Raw genomic sequence first — 16,789 nt, 5'->3', positions numbered from 1 at the left:
TTACATTAAACATATGAAGGTAGTACGGAAAATTTGCATCAGACTACGAGTCAACCGCACGGGTCGCTCAGACGTACTCCGTCCTTGCCTCGGTCTTATCGTCAATCTGGTATCCCGATACTACAAAGACCAACAGACAGTCACTGTAATTGTTCTGTCGTCATTTGCCTCAGACATAGATCGCACTTTGTACATACATTATATTACGCCACACCACAAAAAAATGCACAAACGAAACTGTTGTCTTATAACAACATTATTGATTTTTTTTTCTTTTACAATCTCACACAGAAGTTTTTAAAATAGGAATTGTGTAAAATAACAACGTATCACCGTAAAATTAATTTGTTTTATATTTCTGCAGATCGAGGTACACCAGGAGTTAGATCCACCAGTGCAATTGACTTGCATGCTGCTCAAAGAGCGAAAGCGAGGCTGATGTACGGAAATTTAAGCAGACAAAAAGCAGCGGCGGCAATTAGTGAGTAATTCTTACTAAATTTATCAAAAATCAAGCTTGAACAATTTTTTTTACTGATATATATGTAATGAATATTATATTATTTTATATAATTTAGCTCGTCCTAGTAAATCTCCGGATCCCAATGCAATTGCTAGCCCAGAAAGAATTGCAAGAACGAGGACAAGAATGTCAGGAGTTTCACAATCTCAACGTATGTTCCGTAATTTTTTACGATACCAAAGATATAAGTACATACAACGGTAAAACTAACGAAAAATTTTCTTACAACAGCTAGCAGTAGATCCGGTTCCCCGTCGTCCAGGTTAAGTTACGCTACGTATAATCGCGAAGGTGATTCACTGATAGGCAGACCGAGACGATTATCCGGACACACAATTGGCAGTACAAGTAACAGTCGTGAACCCAGTCCACAGAGATTTGGAATGGACAGGAGTTTTGCGAGCAAGTTAAGGTAAATACAAAAATTTTATTTGTAGCAATTATAACCTTATGTTATTATAACACAAATTACTTGAATTACGTGCGATAGAGGAAGGAATCTACATATGTCACCGACAGACAGTACTAGACCGCCAGTTATGGCGCAGAAGATGCTACAGAAGTCGCGTGAAGCGGAATCTGCTCTGGCGGACGCTCTGACTTTTGATAGTATCGACAACTACACAAGAATACCGGGCAACAAAGGAGATCACAGTGACGACAGCGAAAACAGCAGCATATGCTCAGAAAGAAGCATAGATGGTTTTAGACGAACTAGTGACGTAAGTACAAATTTTATTTGCAAATCAAAGAAGCAAAGAAGTAACGCGCTCTCGTTGGCTTCAGTGTTAAATTTCTGTTATTTTGATTTATGTTGATTAATAATAAAATAAAATTGCAGATTCGATGTTGTGTAATATGATAATCGTTAAATTAATTTTGTCTTATAAGTTAGTAACACGCGCGTTCACGAAAAAGAAATCAACATATGTTTGTGTTTGTGCACATAGTGTCATGTATCATGCTAACATTAATATTGGATCGAATTTACACGTTTGGATATAATAATAGATTACCGCTTTTTATAATCAATTAGTTAACGCTTATACATAATAGATTGTATTTTAATTTTAATAGCATGCAAAAATTAATATGCATATGAATAGGCTTATTTTATTTCATTTAATAATACTTTTTTTTAAGATATAAAATGGAATTATTTTATTTTATATTAAAATGGAGTTTGTTTTTAATGAAGAAAACGAGAATATCTATATAATGCATAAAGCTTTTACCAATGTATGACGATGTAGCTAATGCATGTCTGATTTTTATTTTTGGTTTTGTTGCGGCGTATTTGTTTGGTTTGGACTAACGCGACACGTCGTTCTGTTCTCCACATCTCTCCATCGTCCATCTACCCATTAGTCGTTCTCATGGAGTGGCTCTCAATCGAGACTATACCGTGACGTATGGGATCAATCTATCCCGAAGGTTTGTTAAATTCCTTCTTTTCATTTCTGCACATTTAAGTAAAATTGACTTATCAGATATTTGTAAATTTGTAAGTGCAGGTATTTGTATGTTGATATTAAAAATAGCAGAGTTTATTTCGTGAACTTTTTTTTTTATTTGGCTTTTTCACATTGATGCATTAACATTGACGTTTGGAAAAAAAATAAGCATCGTGTCTTTCTCTTTTTTTACAGGATATTAAAGAGATTATTGAAAACTGTGCTCACAAGCATTGGGCAGACAGAAAGGAAGGCTTAGTGAGTTTACAGCATTATTTGAACAACGGAAATACTTTGACAACAGCAGATTTACGTAGAGTAACAGACATTTTCGCAAAAATGTTTATGGATTCTCATACCAAAGTGTTCAGTTTATTCTTGGACACGTTGAACGAACTAATTATAACTCATAACGAAGGTCTTAGCGACTGGTTATACGTTTTGTGCGCGAGGCTTCTTAATAAGTTGGGTACCGATCTATTGGGATCTATACAGACAAAAATTTACAAAACGTTTGACATTGTAAGGTGAGAATTTATATGAGTATTACACACGCAATACTATATTATTCATATGTTATTGGGCTTTTATTATTGTTAAATTTTTTAACATTCCATTAAATTTTAATATTTCAGAGACCATTTTCCGGGTCAACAGCTTTTACCGGCTGTGATGAGGTATCTGACAGATCCAACACAAACGCCAAATTCTCGTGTAAAAGTAGCAGCATTGACTTTTATCACGCAGATTGCTGAGACGGCAGAGCCGTCGGCAGTGGGCAGTTCTGCATCGACAGCACTTGCACGGCTGCTCGAGTGGTCGAACGATGGCAAAAGTCACGACGTGAGAAGACACGCGCAAAACGCTGTGATATCACTTTACAATCTCAATCCGCCTGAAGTTACTATGATCCTTTCCGATTTACCAAAATCCTACCAAGTATGTTGAATAAATTATCTATTAACTTGTCGCTCATCAACATTTCTTTTTTTTTATTTTTTTATGTTTTCGAGCTGAATTATTTTTATTGCTTTCTTTAGGAAACAGCATGGCCTTTGGTGCAGAACCATTTGAAAAAATCGTACACTAGTAATCCAGCGTCACCTGGTACGCCACCACCAAGAGCGCAGAGCTCGCCTGCTCGAACGAAAGCCAAAAACGATGTCAAAACGGACATCAAGTCTGAAGTTGATGGAGGGGATGAAAATTTGGAAGAAGTATACAAGTATGTAGAAAATGTACCGATATATCGTATTTGCAATACTAAGTCTCGGTGGCTTTATAATTTTGAAACATTTTAATTTTCTTAAGTGCTTCTTATAGATCTTTGCGACGCACGACTGCTGAAATTCAAAATTATGGCTTTGAACGCTTGGAGAGAGCCACTACCAGTAAAGACAGCGGTATCAGTAATATGGCGGATGTCGAAGAAAGAATAGAAGGTCTCACGTTACCGAATTCTGTAAGTTTATAAATACACGATAAAAAAAAAAAATATTTCTAACTATGAAATTATTCTGATATTAAATTTTAGGGTCGATCTTCATCCGTTTCTTCACCGACACAACGAGGACGATCTGTTAGTAATATAACTGTTAACGGTTCTGATACAATTGCCGGTGATTTGATTCTACCTCAAGAAAATAATGGTTATAAAACGCATGGTATTTGTTAATTTTTATAATTGGAAAAATGTGCATATAAAAAATCGAAATGTTTTACGTTATTTTAAATTTAGGATCATCACCAGATTCGATAAACAGACCAGAAATCGTAGATAATATGATTAAAACTTTGCAATCTAAAGTATCTCAAACTTCGGAAAAAGTATCGGCGTTGCAAGAATTTCAATTATATGTCCGCGAAGGCGATTCATCACATATTAAACGAAATTTCAAGTATGTAACGATGTAACTCACAAATATCTCTTACACAATGCTTACTTAATTTTATAATTTTACTTTTTTTTTAAATATTTCAGAAAAGTGCTCAAAGTTTTATTAGATAGCTTATCCAATGACGACAAAGGAATACAAGTAGAAGTGTTGCAAACGTTAATCGATATGCTTAAATGTTCCGAATTGGTAGAAAGTTTTTCCTCCTACAATGAGTTATTAGTACTAAAAGTTATCTATGCCTACAAATCAGACGATCAAAAGATCGATTCTTCCAGCGGTAGCGGCGGCAGATCTCCAGTGAGTATTAAATCATTAATCTTTTCATTAACGGGAGTTGTATTAAAATACATGTCATTTGTAACAGATTCATTGGAATGCCGAAAAGTGCGCGGCGACGATGGCTATGGTTTTAAAACCGGAACAAATTATCCATTTAGTGTCCACTATAATCGCAACGGAATCGTATCCATTGAATATGGGTGCAATAAAAATGTTGCACAAGGTGGTGGAGCATTGGGGTCGAGAGGCCATTGAACCTCACCTTGCTAAAGTTATGCCTGGTCTTATTAAAGTAAATGAACAAAATTTAGCAAATATGGCGTTACATAACTCTATACCGAATTGTATTAAATTTCTTTTTTGTAGGCTTATGATGATACTGAGAGCGCAGTTCGCAAGAGCGCTGTCTTCTGTATGGTGGCGATCCATGTCGCGGTCGGTGAGGAAGTGTTAAAGCCGCATCTGAGCTGTTTGTACTCCAGCAAGCTTAAGTTATTAAACATTTATATTCAACGGGCGCAACAACAGGCGAATAGTCAGCCCGCCAGTCCACGTAGTAACAGCAAGAATTAACTAACATCCAATACCACGACTCTCAGGGTCGCGATACTTAAGAGATTCGCCCGCTTCAGTGCGCGGCATGAGCGAATGCTTGTTAGCTTCCTCAGTAAGTCCGATCCGTGATAGTCAACGAGACGACAATTTTAACAATATGACTCGGAAATTTTGATACGACAGAGACTGATGTGTGTGTATATGTATGGGTATGTATGTGTGGAGTGTGTGCGTAATTTCGCGACGGCGTGCGAATTGTTATCCAAATCGATGGTGATGTGTGCAAAATTAGTGCGACGATAATCATTCTGATTTTGTTATGTTTATCGAGTTTGTTCACAAAATTAAGGGTATCTTATATATGTTGGCTAATTCTTATTCAGAAAGTAAAGTTTGCAGAAAAAAAATAACATGCAATAATCTTTTTTTTTTTCTATTTTTTAGAAATATGAGGCATCTGTGTAGTTACATGATTGCGCAAGATACCCATTAATACAAATGATTGTGTAATAATTTTGATTGCAACGTCCTTAAATATCGTTCTGTGGCATTCGCTTGAGATTAATTTTTGAAAATATTCGTAAAATTATTTATACACTATTATATATTTACGTAACACGAACGACTTCTCAATTTGTTTAATTACACTAATCATCTTTTTTTTTATTTTTATTCTCTTATTACGATACTGTACATATAATAATTTATGCGAGTCTTTTACAATAAGAAATTGCAGTATTTAAAAGTACATTTCTAATGGACGGTCATGACTGAGCTTTTATTTTGATTTTCAACAAGATTGAAATACTTTTTCTCTCTCGAAACTTCAAAACCCTCTGTCGTTATGAGAAACTGATACTGTAGCGAGATAAATAATAAAGCAAAAGAGAACGCGATGCAACATCACTGTCCACGGACAATTAATTAAATGTGTCTCTCGTAACGCGCAGTCTAACATTAATCACGCGGATTAATCAGTAGATATTAAATACATATACATATATCGTATGCTTGTTTACATTTAGTACCGAATCTACGTTTAGCGTCGAGCGTAATCGCATGTTTGGCGATACATTGTGACGCATCTCACAGCAACGACACGTGATAAAGAAAAGTGGAAAGTGTATAATTTATTCGTTTGAAATCTACGTGCTAGTCAGATTCCCAAGGACGCACAATGATGTGAAGACACAAACGGAATAGTCGAGTCTTTTTGACGAACCATGCATAAACACAACTAATACAAGAAAAAATTAAAAAAATAAAAAAAAAAGTATATAAGTGTGTGAAAGAGAGAGAAAGAGACGCACGATTTTAATGTGAGCGAATGAAAGATTTGCGTGACTGAGAGATCAGCGCGTGTTCAAAAAAGCAAGCATAAATAAAGTAGAAATTATTAGTAAATTGATCTGCTCGAGATTAACACTTAAACTATTCATCACGTTGCCAATAATTAAATGGACACTAAATCAAACGCTAAAGTAACGAGTTTAGTAATACTTTGTGCCATTGTCGTTTCAGTTTATTGTATAAGAAGAAAAAAAAAATTATATATTATATATTCTGCGTCATAGATCGCCCCCTTTTATCCTTTTCTTACTATACGTTTAGTTAAAATATGATACATAAGAATAAATAAATCTAATTTTATTATAAATTCGTTAAGGTGAGCACTAAATATTATAAAAGATCGGGTAAAAAGTTATCTTTTTATTTTTTAAAACATGAATATAAATATCTTAAGTGTAAACAGGTAGAAAAATGTGAGTCAAGTGCGTAAAGAATGAGAATATCTAATAATACTTTCGATAACTCGTGATTGTGCGATAATTTACGTCTACGAATACAATACGGCTAAATAGTGCCAAAAAATGCAGAATATCTGGAACGAATAGAGCGAAAAATAATTTGAAAGATAAAAATACGAGGTGGAGATATATTTCTTTTACTTGGTGCCTTTGGCGTCGACGTAACGGCGATTTGATTAAAGATTGTATTTCAGCATCACGTAGAAACAATTTCGCCGATAACATGGTCAAGATTATAGAGGAGAAAGATACAGAGAGAGAGAGAAAGAGATCTTTGACTGTTGCCGACGTCGTATAAACGAACACTACTTCGCTATAAAAAAAAAAGGGAAAAAAAAAGAAAGAAAAATCCTGTCGATTATTCTCGTAGAATAGAGAAGTTCTAGATGGACTTGATATTTTTCCCATTCTGCGCTCCGAATAGAATCTTGAAAGTACATTTCACGAATAGATATTTATTTCACACGCGTGTAATATTCTGCGCTTGTGCGACACTTTGTTCAAAGTACTAAATTGTCGAATTGTTGTCGGGATAAATAATAGCGTTTGGTGGCTCTCTTAGAGAGAAACGAGACGGATTCTCGTTGCGCATTTAAACCGACCGATATTTTGCGCGGCGTTCATATCGCGCCTTTAAATCCATTAAAGGTCCAAATGCTCCGTTTGATAACGGGCCATCTGCAAATTTGAAGTCCGATTGCACAAACGATATTAGTTGTCGAACGAGACACACGTATCTTTATTTATATTAAAAAAAAGAAAGAAGATAAAGATAAGGCACATGTTTAAATCTCGTGAGATTATTTCAGTGCAATCGGACTTAAATGCGTTAAACTTAAAGAGCTCACCGCAAGAGAAAGAATTATCTACTCGAGCAAATCGTTAATTCGCAATTTCTATTTTAAATGTACACACACTCACACGTGTTGCGACGTATATTTGAAATATTCATCGTACGAATTGTTTTCTTGCGCTGAACTTGGAATTTTTCGATTATCCAAACGTTTTCATTCGGCGAACCATTCGACTCTGCGCCGTTTTAGAGTATAGCAGTCCAGTGTGACGTGTATCGGTTGTGTGTATATATATTCATATAGTGTATATATATATATATATATATATATATATATATATATATATATATATATATATATATATATTATATGATATATACGTAGAACATGTAATTACATTATGCAAAGTATAATAATTGATATACGGATTAGGTAGCTCGTCGTCACTGCCTGCAGCGTTGGTCGTGCTGAAGATTAACGAGGCTCTCTGACACAGCCAGGCTCTGCATGGTGATCGTGCTTAATTGATTCGCTTGTTCTGTTAAGTTTTACGAGCGTTATTATTATTATTAATATTATACTCGAGATACTCGACTTGCGTTGTGACTGATGTAACTCGTTGGGTGGTGTGATACATGAGAATTTAACACGAGCGTGGATAACTGTCGCAACGGTTGCGAATGATCTTCGCCGAGCAGCTTCCGTTTCTCTTCTCATTACGCTAAGCCGGATCGTTTGATTGCGTATATGAATTTTTTTTGTAATCTTTTTATTTTCTTGCAAATTACTCTTCGCTTCGATCGGTTCGTTGATTATCCGCGGCTCGAAAAATTCGGCCGTGAGAAAATAATGATGATCCCATGCGCGCGATGACCGGCCTCGGCAATGCGACTCGCGCTGGTTTCTGAAACCTCGTTAAGTCTTTGCGATACCTTGGATTCGCGGTTCTTCGACGGTGTGGCGAAGAAGACTCCACTTGTAAAGTTTAATTCCCTGAGAGTGACTGGCACACCTCGATTATTTATAAACGAGAGCAAAAGGAGTGTATAATGCTGATCGTTGCGTCTTTGTTGCCATGAAAACTTTACACGTTCGATTACGTTCGTACTAGACATATTAAAGAGGAATATTGAAAAAAAAAAAAAAGTGGAGAGCGCAAGGGATGTGGGGATTCGAGACAGCGTTTCCTCGAGATCAGCGTTGATTTTTTTTCGCCCGTAATAAAACGTCCCGAAGATATTGATTAACGAAATACCGTTTCCCGACAGCGAGCATCCGCGAGGAGATAAAACGCGACGAGAAAAAGCTCTATCGAAATTTTTTCACGCCAATAAATCTAAATAAGCCATTATTGCGACCGTATTACGTTGTATTGCTGTTGTAATTGCCAGCCCGAATGTAATAATAAAACACCGCTACGAAACGCCGATTATTACTCTCTATATTCGTTTACAAGTTGCCATTACTCTTCCCATCTTCGGTATGAAGATCGCGTTAATAAATAATGTAATATATATATAACTGAGTTTTGGCAATTGCAATAGCGATTCCTGTCATTGTTTGCTCGCTCGACTCGCTCGAGATTTGTAAGGATATCGAACGGTCTTCTGAAAAAATAAACGTTTGGTCTCAACCCAATGTCTTTTTTATTTAATTCTGCATTTATACCCATGTTTTAAATATATTCGCTTGTTCTTTAAGTGCTTTTTCTAACAGTAGATACAACCCGTCGGCTACGTCACTATCTGATAAAATTTCCATGTGTCTCGCATTTCTTCCAACTATCCAAGCACATAACAAATTCGGCTGATAAGCCACCGTGAAAAATGAAAATACATCACAGAGCCACTCGTTATTCTAAAACAAATATTTGATATAACATAACCTAAATAATTTAAAGATTCATACCGTGAACAATTGTAGTAGCTCAAAACGATCGATATGATAATAACACAAGCGCACTTATAGTACTTACGTATACTTATGAAACGATCGTTCGCAAAAACGCACTTTAAATGCGTGCGTACCTCAAAATCTCCGCGACAATCTTAAAATTCTCTCACTTGACAGCTAACGTGAAAAAAATGACACGAAGAGCGAGTTACTTCACGTCAAGCGAGAGCCAATCAACGTGGGTTTTAAGCGGCAACAATAAAAAAGCTAATTTATGCGTAACGCGCCAATTTTTTAAAGATAAAAATAAAAAATAAAATTTGCTAGAAATCACAGGGCGCGCGCTATATTACATTTTTTTTTTTATAATTACTATTACTAATCACTAACACTATTTCCCGAAAAACGAACGACCGAAAGAATGACGGGGAGTTATCGAGGCGATTTTTTACGATTATAATTTAAGAGAGCGACGAACGATTCATTGTTGTTAAAATATTCCCAAAGAAATCACAAGGCATCTTTATTTTATTCAAAAATCTTATAGATACTAGGTACAAAGTTCTTTTGATACGCTCTAACATAGTAACGCAGTAAAATAAGGAAACTTATTCTTTACAAATAGTATAACTACAAAATTTTTAAGTACTATATTACAATAAATATACATATTTCTAACTTTATCAGATCTAACTGCATCAGATCGACATAATACTGAAACGATATTCCTGACGCAAAATTCTTGTAAGTAAAACTAGAGGCACTATTGCGGGACGTTCTCGCGCACAGCGCGAGATTCTTTGTAAAACAATTAATTTTAAACATGCTGCGTTTTCGGATTCAGTGGTTCGGTTGCCGTCAATTTTGCGTTGTGCTGAGCCCTCCTTGCGGCTCGTCTTCTTTTGTCCTTGTTTTTCGCTCCCAGGGCCAAAAAATTGTTATGAAAATATTCTTCAATTTCCGATAACTTTTTGCCATGAGTCTCCGGCAGTAATAGCCACACAAAAATAGCTGCTCCCACGGAAACGCCAGCGAAAAACCATTGTACCGCATACGCACCTTAAAACAGAAATATTATATTAGTTAAAACATCAAAGTACAATAATTATACGTGCGAGATATGAATATTTTGAGGTTCGTACCTCCTAGAAAAGCTTGTAGGCTTCTATAACTTTGTAATGCGGCGAACATAAGTAAATTTGCCATGGAAAAACTGATGGAGTGAGCAATTCCGCGGATTTCGGTTGGAAACAATTCCGCCGTCATGGTCCATGGAATAGTCAGCATCCCGATCATCGACGTGCATACGTAAAGTAGCAAGCAAGCTACTGGGACCTGCAAATATTACATGGTGACGTTTTCTCATTTTTAAAAATTACATTTCACCGAACGACACGAACGAAATAAAATTCTAACTTACCCAGTATCCGCTGCGATCGCCGTTCTTAATGTTCAGCGTGAAGTAACCCGAGACAATCATGCACAAAGCCATTCCAAATGACGATATTATGCACAGCGATCGTCTTTTATATCGCCTCAGTAGCCAAGTATTTACCATCGAGCACAAAAAGCGCGTTAAACCGACCAAAATTGACGCCATGTACGCATCTACGCCCGCACCGACTTCCTGAAAATCTTCGTAAGTTGACTATCTGGTTTTATGTATCCATCAACGCTAATTGATACAAATCGATAATCAATAAAACTAAATCAACTTAAATTATACGAAAAAAACAAGATGTATAAATTCATTGCATATATAGAATCGTTTCTAATTACTTGAAACCAAGTCACAGCATAAAACAGCGTGATGTAAATTCCGGAAAACTGTTGAAAGGAAAACAGCAAAAAAAGTATCGCCATGGGTTTCCATCCGGTCGGTTTAAGAAATCCTCGCCACTTGTTGGACGTGCTACTATGTTTGCTTCGCCGTTGCTCGTTCAACTTAATTTCATTTTCTTTCATAATGTTAATAAACTGCACTTCGGCCACCGACGTTTTGCTTTCCGACGTTTCGTTTTTATGAAGCCTACGGCAAAAAAATGATCAGTTACATAGTAAATAACGTAAGAAATTTTTTTTTTATCAATATGTTTAACAACGAGTTCAAGCTTACCACTCTAGAGACTTCTTGGCGTCTTCAATGCGCCCCTTCGAAACAAGCCAAACTGGCGATTCTGGCACAATTAATTGTACTAATAAAATGGGAACGATCGCGTAAATGAGGCTGAGGTAGGCAACGATGTCCCATTGCAAGTAGGCGCCTTTCAAATAACACAGCACCATGCCGAATGATGCCAGCGTCGGCCCGAATGAGATCAAGGAGCCACGTAGTTCCGGTCTAGCTACCTCGGTAATGTAAACTATTGCTGGTGAGGTCGACAGTGCGGTCGCTAATCCAGTTAGCAAACGGCCCACCAGCAGCATCGGTATGTTCGTCGATGTAGCAATGAGAATCCAACCGATCACGGAGGGAATCGCGCCGATCTGCAGAGTTCTCAGTCGACCGAACATCTCCATCAGGAAGCCCGCAACCAAGGCACCAATAGGCGCGCTGACGACGGCCAAACTGGCTGAAAATCAGATAAATCTAGATAAGTTTCATCTTTTTAATATATTAATATTATTATTTCGTTATACTTTGCATCTCGCTTTTCCTATCTTAAAAAAACTAGTCACCCAGACGGGAGGCTTTATATTCTGAAAGGAGAAAACCTCGAAAAGGCATCGTTCATCAACGGAGCAACGAGAAGACTTTGATAGCGCTAAACGTAGATTGATGTTGCGTAAGATGAATTTAATCAGAGTACGATGCTTGATCTGAACGATCAGCTCTCGCATGCAACGACACGCACGGCGACGGTGCCCGTACGGTTTTCTTTCAACAATTACAACACTCTTACGCAATCCGTCTAGTCAGCTTCGTGACAATGTTTTATCAATACAAAGAGGATAGCTGCTAACGATACCAATAATGACTGCATTTCTAATACTCATCTATTTTACGATAACAGTATCTAGTTTATGCGGCGGTGGCATCTTGCGATGTCATCGTTTCGAGTATTTATAATTACGTATTTCGTAAAAAAGAACCGACTAAGCATAATTTTAATTTGTAATTAATGTTACATGCGCAATTCTTTTAACGGAATAACGTTACATGTCTCTGCCACCTGTGTTTTAAACGATCCCATATGCGTATCATATATCCATGCAATCTTACCTATCCAGGAAGTTTCCTCTTGCGTGGCATGTAGTTTCGCATCTTCCTTCTCAAGATGAGGAATGAGAATAGCTGAATACGCCATGATAAAACCGACCGCTATATGAAAAGACGCTGCCACGATGCAGGCGGTGATCTGCAAAAGTTTAAAAAGATCTTGCATACCTTCCGTAAAACTTTTCTTTTTATTTTTGCCTTGCTATTTTTCTACAACATTTTTAAGCCCCGCGCACGAAATCTCTTTTTTTATCTTTTAAACCTTCCTCATTAAGATATTTTTTTTACTATTTTTTTAATGCCGAATAATTGCTCTCAACAGACCATAAAAAAAAATTATTATCCTTCGTGAGATAATGACGGTAATTAAGTACCTCTCGGATGGCATTTCGAATGGTTGTCGGTTCGACGAACCCTTTGTTGAGGCTCCGACTCGAAACGATCGCATCCTTAAAACACTCTCGTTCATTCTCTTCAATGTTTTTCGACGCCTCCTGCTCCACGCTGAAACATGCAATAAGGTGTCATCAGTTCGATCATCGTCAAATAAATCATGCAAAAAGTGTCGTGCCGGCACGATTTTTTGTTGTAATAATTCGCGTGTCTTTTTAAAGCTCCGACTAAATTTATGATAGTTATTCGTCACGTTTATATATAAGTTTAACATCCCACAATCAGCGTTCCATTTAAGTGACGGTATGACTTGTGTGCCGTATCTCGCCTGCATTCATTTAAACCGCGACTACAATCCATAAATATTTATCGTACCGATAACTCGTATGTTTTGCTTGCCCGTCGAACCTTGTGTGTTAAAACACCCCAACGTGTAATTTTTTAATTAATTTTTTAACAAAAAATTTTTATTTTTTTATTATTCGCGACGGTTTGACATATCTATGTATCATTTAAATAAAAAACAGGACCGATAGTATTGCGTGATATATCATACGTTTTTTACTTTGACGTTTTAACAATCAAACTGCAGGTTCAATTAATAATCCGTTCGTTTTCCTAAAGATAAAAAAAGAAAGGAATTCTTTTGTTAGAAGCATTTGTTAGAAGCATTTGTTAGAAGCAGAACAAACGCTTAAAAGGCTAGGCTTAAAAGATACTGTGGAATATATAAAATATTTGAGGAAAAAAAAAACTTTCTATAGAAATAAAGTGTGTTCAGGTAAAGAAATTAATAGGCTACGGAATGACTATTTTAGAACTTTGCTGCGCGTCACGCATCAGATACAATCAAACAGGAAAAAACAAAATACAACCGAACAGGAAAGGACAAAATACAACCGAACAGGAAGGGACAAAATACAATCGAAGAAAGAACAAAGAGAAAGGAAAAATTTCGTTAGATTCTGATAATTTGATAATATATACCTCAATGAATAGGGATCCATGACGTTCTCTTCTTTTCAAATAGATAGCTTTTAAATCTATGTATCTGTACAGGATTCTTTTTCCTTTGTTGGTCGAGTCGGCGCCTCTCTAGGAATCCTCTCGTCAACTCTGCTCGACGTTGGTCAGCATTTTACAATCTAAAATCAAATAATTTCATTAGATCGATAAAAAAATAACATTATTAGGCAATAATACAATGTTCTTTTTATACAGATACGTTCGAAGCTCGTCAAACGCGATCCGAATTCACGAAACTAAATATTACAATGTTACATGTACGCTCCTAATGTTTACAAGAAGAATCGTTAAATAGATATTTCAAAGTTCGGAGTCGCGAAATTCGATCTGTCGAGCAAAGAACATGTGGGAATTCAGGCCAAGCACTCACCTTGCTTCGGGAATCGATCCTTCGTCGAGTGTAGAGCCCGTTCGCGAAGAATTACGGACCAAGAAGCTAAACCTCAGCAAGCCTTTTCTCGTGGCAAAATGATGTGTACAGCACGCTGCAGGCACGACTCGACTTTGTAAGACGGCCCACCGAACGTTGAAGGCTTCCCTACCTAACGGCTGTTGGACGACTGGGTGAGTCTTGGAAACTTCGTCGCCTCGTTCTCCTACGTACTCCTTCCCTTTCGGCCTGCCTGTGTTACGCACGTTATCCATGCTATTCACGTGGTGGTGGCTCGCCTAAGGGTTGCCGTGGACCGGCGCCGACGCTAATCATCACCGCGTCGGCCAATTTCGCAGGTCTACTCGCACAAGGAGAGCGTAATGTCAAAATAATGTGAACTTGACGTCACGCCCAATTAAACGGCGATCAAAAAGTGACGTCAATTTTGCATATATATATTTTTTTATTTTTTTGCGAGAATCTGGGCGAGCAGTTCTTCATTTTGTTCGCTTAACTTTGCGGCACTCGTCAATTTCGTACTTTTTCTGTTGAAAAAAGATAAAAGATATCTGACTACAACGTTGCGTAAAAATAACAAAATACTAAGATTATCGAATTCTTCATACCATAATTGCATTACTGCGAGACACGTCATCTGATCGTGAAAACGTTCTAACCAGTACTGTATTGTAGTCGTTAATTTTGACGTCACTTACGGAAAATACCATACAGGAGGTTGATCTACCGTTTGGCCTATTAATTACTATCTTGAGTGAGGATAAGTAAACTTGGATTTGTTCTTTATTAGTCTTCAAAAGAATTGAAAAAGAAAATCAACAAGGAGGCTGTTCTCGCAATACACTCTGTATCTATTTCAAACTGAAAAAAAAAGAAATGTTTCTTGATAAAAAAACATATTTGAGAAATAAAAATACAATCTTAAGTTCAATCGAAGAACTTTCAATCTCGTGAAAGGCTTTCTGATAAAAATTTAATCGATATACTAATCCAGGGAAATAAAAGACTTCCTTAAATAAAACTTCCTGCAAAAAAAATCAATTAAAAATTAAAATATTAAAATTAGCAATACGAGATTAATAAATTATTGTTATCGCAGTGCTTCAAGGTAACGAATTTCCTCATGATATAAGATATACGTACGATTTTGATAAGAAAGTGTCTATCAATGCTGAATCAAACGGTGCTTCATTATCTCGTATTGATCGGAGTAAAATCGATGACTCATACTGACGTGCCACCGTGCGTGTTATCATTTCTGTGTAGCTCTCGATACTTTTTAATCTTCAAAGTTATCAATGCAAAAAAGCGGTCGCGTGATCGGCGCGCTTGAAATTCCTCCGATCGTAAGTCAGCTTTCTCGGGAAAAAAGATGGAGCGATGCCTCGGCATATTAATGTAACTCTAGACGAAGAATAATTGTGACACTTTAATAATCGCAAAGTGACGCAACGTGTTGCGTAAGAATATAAAATTTCTAGATAAAACGCGCACAACCGATTGAAATTGATGTCGACTCGCGTTTGCAGACTTACTTAGCGGATCGGTCACTCAGGCCGGTGTTCATAATCGGTTCTCATTTCGGCATTATCTTAAGCAGTCTGTAAAACGATAATACGACTGTGTGGTTTAAAACCAATTAAAACCGTATTTAAGACAATCTTAAATATAAGAATAGACGTACCGGCCTCGATTTCTATTTTTTTTTCTTTATTTTCTACGCTGCCGTAACGTGTTTGAGAACCTCGCTCCAGTGTACGTACATGTTCTTTTTCTCTCTTTTTTTTTTTTTGCAAACGCCGATCGCTGTCAGGGCTTCCGCATTACTGCAAGTAAATAAAACGCTTTTTAGGTTACTTAATCTTATAGGAATTCCCAAATGAATACTTGCCACTTATATTATACATATAATGATAATGTAATAGATCTTTGTCCTTTGCTAAGTAACGATGTCATCTACTACATGGACGTGGCAACTATTGTATTAATTCGATACGTTTCACAGTAATTGCAAGTTTGGTCGTTTTTTTTTTTTTTACTGAACGTAATCTTTTTCCTTTCCGTCGAGACGATTGAAACAATTGTAACTCGAGAGAGGTTCCCGTGCGCTAGCTCCAACTGTGAAAACAAGCGTGAACTATCGCGCTACATTTATTTCTCGATCATGTCGGTATATTAGTATTTGACCGCATAAAAATTTATATGCATACATACATATAATTATTTAATACATACAACACTTTGTAACACTTTTTAATGCACATACTATAATCAAATTTTATTTAAATTTGTCGATATGATAGATTCAACAATACTTTGAAGTCGTCTTGAAAAATATATAAAAAACAAATTAATTTAATAAAGAGGAAAATGTTTATGTTAAAAAAAATTAATTTGTTTTTCAATACATACGTTGTTATAAAATAAAAATTCTTGCTTTTTTTGATATTATGTTTTTGTGAACATTGATATAAAAAATTATATACCTAATATTTTCTAGACATTTTTCTTTATATGCAAATGCTCGCTGATTGCACATTAGGCAAGTAAAAACA

At 36.4% G+C, this 16,789-nt stretch overlaps 2 protein-coding genes across 10 annotated transcripts in view; one reads left to right on the top strand and one right to left on the bottom strand.

Moving 5' to 3' along the window:
• Chb (chromosome bows) overlaps positions 1 to 8,944 on the top strand; it is a 32,279-nt gene extending 23,335 nt beyond the window's left edge. For 5 of the 9 annotated variants that reach the window (XM_070668274.1, XM_070668280.1, XM_070668283.1 and 2 more), the window contains 15 exons: positions 20 to 145; positions 365 to 481; positions 579 to 674; positions 755 to 935; positions 1,014 to 1,245; positions 1,892 to 1,957; positions 2,173 to 2,504; positions 2,613 to 2,916; positions 3,018 to 3,202; positions 3,289 to 3,439; positions 3,512 to 3,641; positions 3,716 to 3,875; positions 3,959 to 4,172; positions 4,240 to 4,446; positions 4,521 to 8,944. In XM_070668274.1, coding sequence (XP_070524375.1) covers positions 20 to 145; positions 365 to 481; positions 579 to 674; positions 755 to 935; positions 1,014 to 1,245; positions 1,892 to 1,957; positions 2,173 to 2,504; positions 2,613 to 2,916; positions 3,018 to 3,202; positions 3,289 to 3,439; positions 3,512 to 3,641; positions 3,716 to 3,875; positions 3,959 to 4,172; positions 4,240 to 4,446; positions 4,521 to 4,727 — 2,708 coding nt within the window. In that variant the 3' untranslated portion in view covers positions 4,728 to 8,944. The remainder of the gene's footprint in view (positions 1 to 19; positions 146 to 364; positions 482 to 578; positions 675 to 754; positions 936 to 1,013; positions 1,246 to 1,891; positions 1,958 to 2,172; positions 2,505 to 2,612; positions 2,917 to 3,017; positions 3,203 to 3,288; positions 3,440 to 3,511; positions 3,642 to 3,715; positions 3,876 to 3,958; positions 4,173 to 4,239; positions 4,447 to 4,520) is intronic. The other 4 variants (XM_070668276.1, XM_070668275.1, XM_070668277.1 and 1 more) reach the window with 4 other exon arrangements.
• Positions 8,945 to 9,714: 770 nt separating this feature from the next.
• On the bottom strand, positions 9,715 to 16,301 carry LOC139109318 (facilitated trehalose transporter Tret1-2 homolog). Its single transcript, XM_070668288.1, has 14 exons — positions 16,126 to 16,301; positions 15,919 to 16,060; positions 15,770 to 15,835; positions 15,378 to 15,638; positions 14,843 to 15,259; positions 14,214 to 14,761; positions 13,805 to 13,962; positions 12,799 to 12,928; positions 12,428 to 12,563; positions 11,321 to 11,777; positions 10,984 to 11,233; positions 10,625 to 10,831; positions 10,347 to 10,539; positions 9,715 to 10,263 (listed from the first exon to the last, which is right to left on the bottom strand). The coding sequence occupies exons 7-14, from the start codon at positions 13,822 to 13,824 to the stop codon at positions 10,022 to 10,024; spliced, it is 1,635 nt and encodes a 544-aa protein (XP_070524389.1). The 5' UTR covers positions 13,825 to 13,962; positions 14,214 to 14,761; positions 14,843 to 15,259; positions 15,378 to 15,638; positions 15,770 to 15,835; positions 15,919 to 16,060; positions 16,126 to 16,301; the 3' UTR covers positions 9,715 to 10,021.
• Between the last annotated feature and the right edge of the window lie 488 nt (positions 16,302 to 16,789).

Source organism: Cardiocondyla obscurior, linkage group LG17, assembly GCF_019399895.1.
Source record: "Cardiocondyla obscurior isolate alpha-2009 linkage group LG17, Cobs3.1, whole genome shotgun sequence".
NCBI lineage: Eukaryota > Metazoa > Arthropoda > Insecta > Hymenoptera > Formicidae > Cardiocondyla > Cardiocondyla obscurior.
The sequence above is the reverse complement of the archived record's forward strand: the minus strand, read 5'-3'. Positions and strand labels throughout refer to the sequence as shown.

What these genes read in the sequence shown, in the direction of transcription:
- LOC139109318 (XM_070668288.1), bottom strand. Translation starts at nt 13,824, where the DNA reads ATGGATCCCTATTCATTGAG. An exon ending in ATGGATCCCTATTCATTGAG is followed by an intron (nt 12,929 to 13,804) that starts GTATATATTATC and finishes TGCATGTTTCAG; the next exon opens with CGTGGAGCAGGAGGCGTCGA. An exon ending in TTCGAAATGCCATCCGAGAG is followed by an intron (nt 12,564 to 12,798) that starts GTACTTAATTAC and finishes AAACTTTTGCAG; the next exon opens with ATCACCGCCTGCATCGTGGC.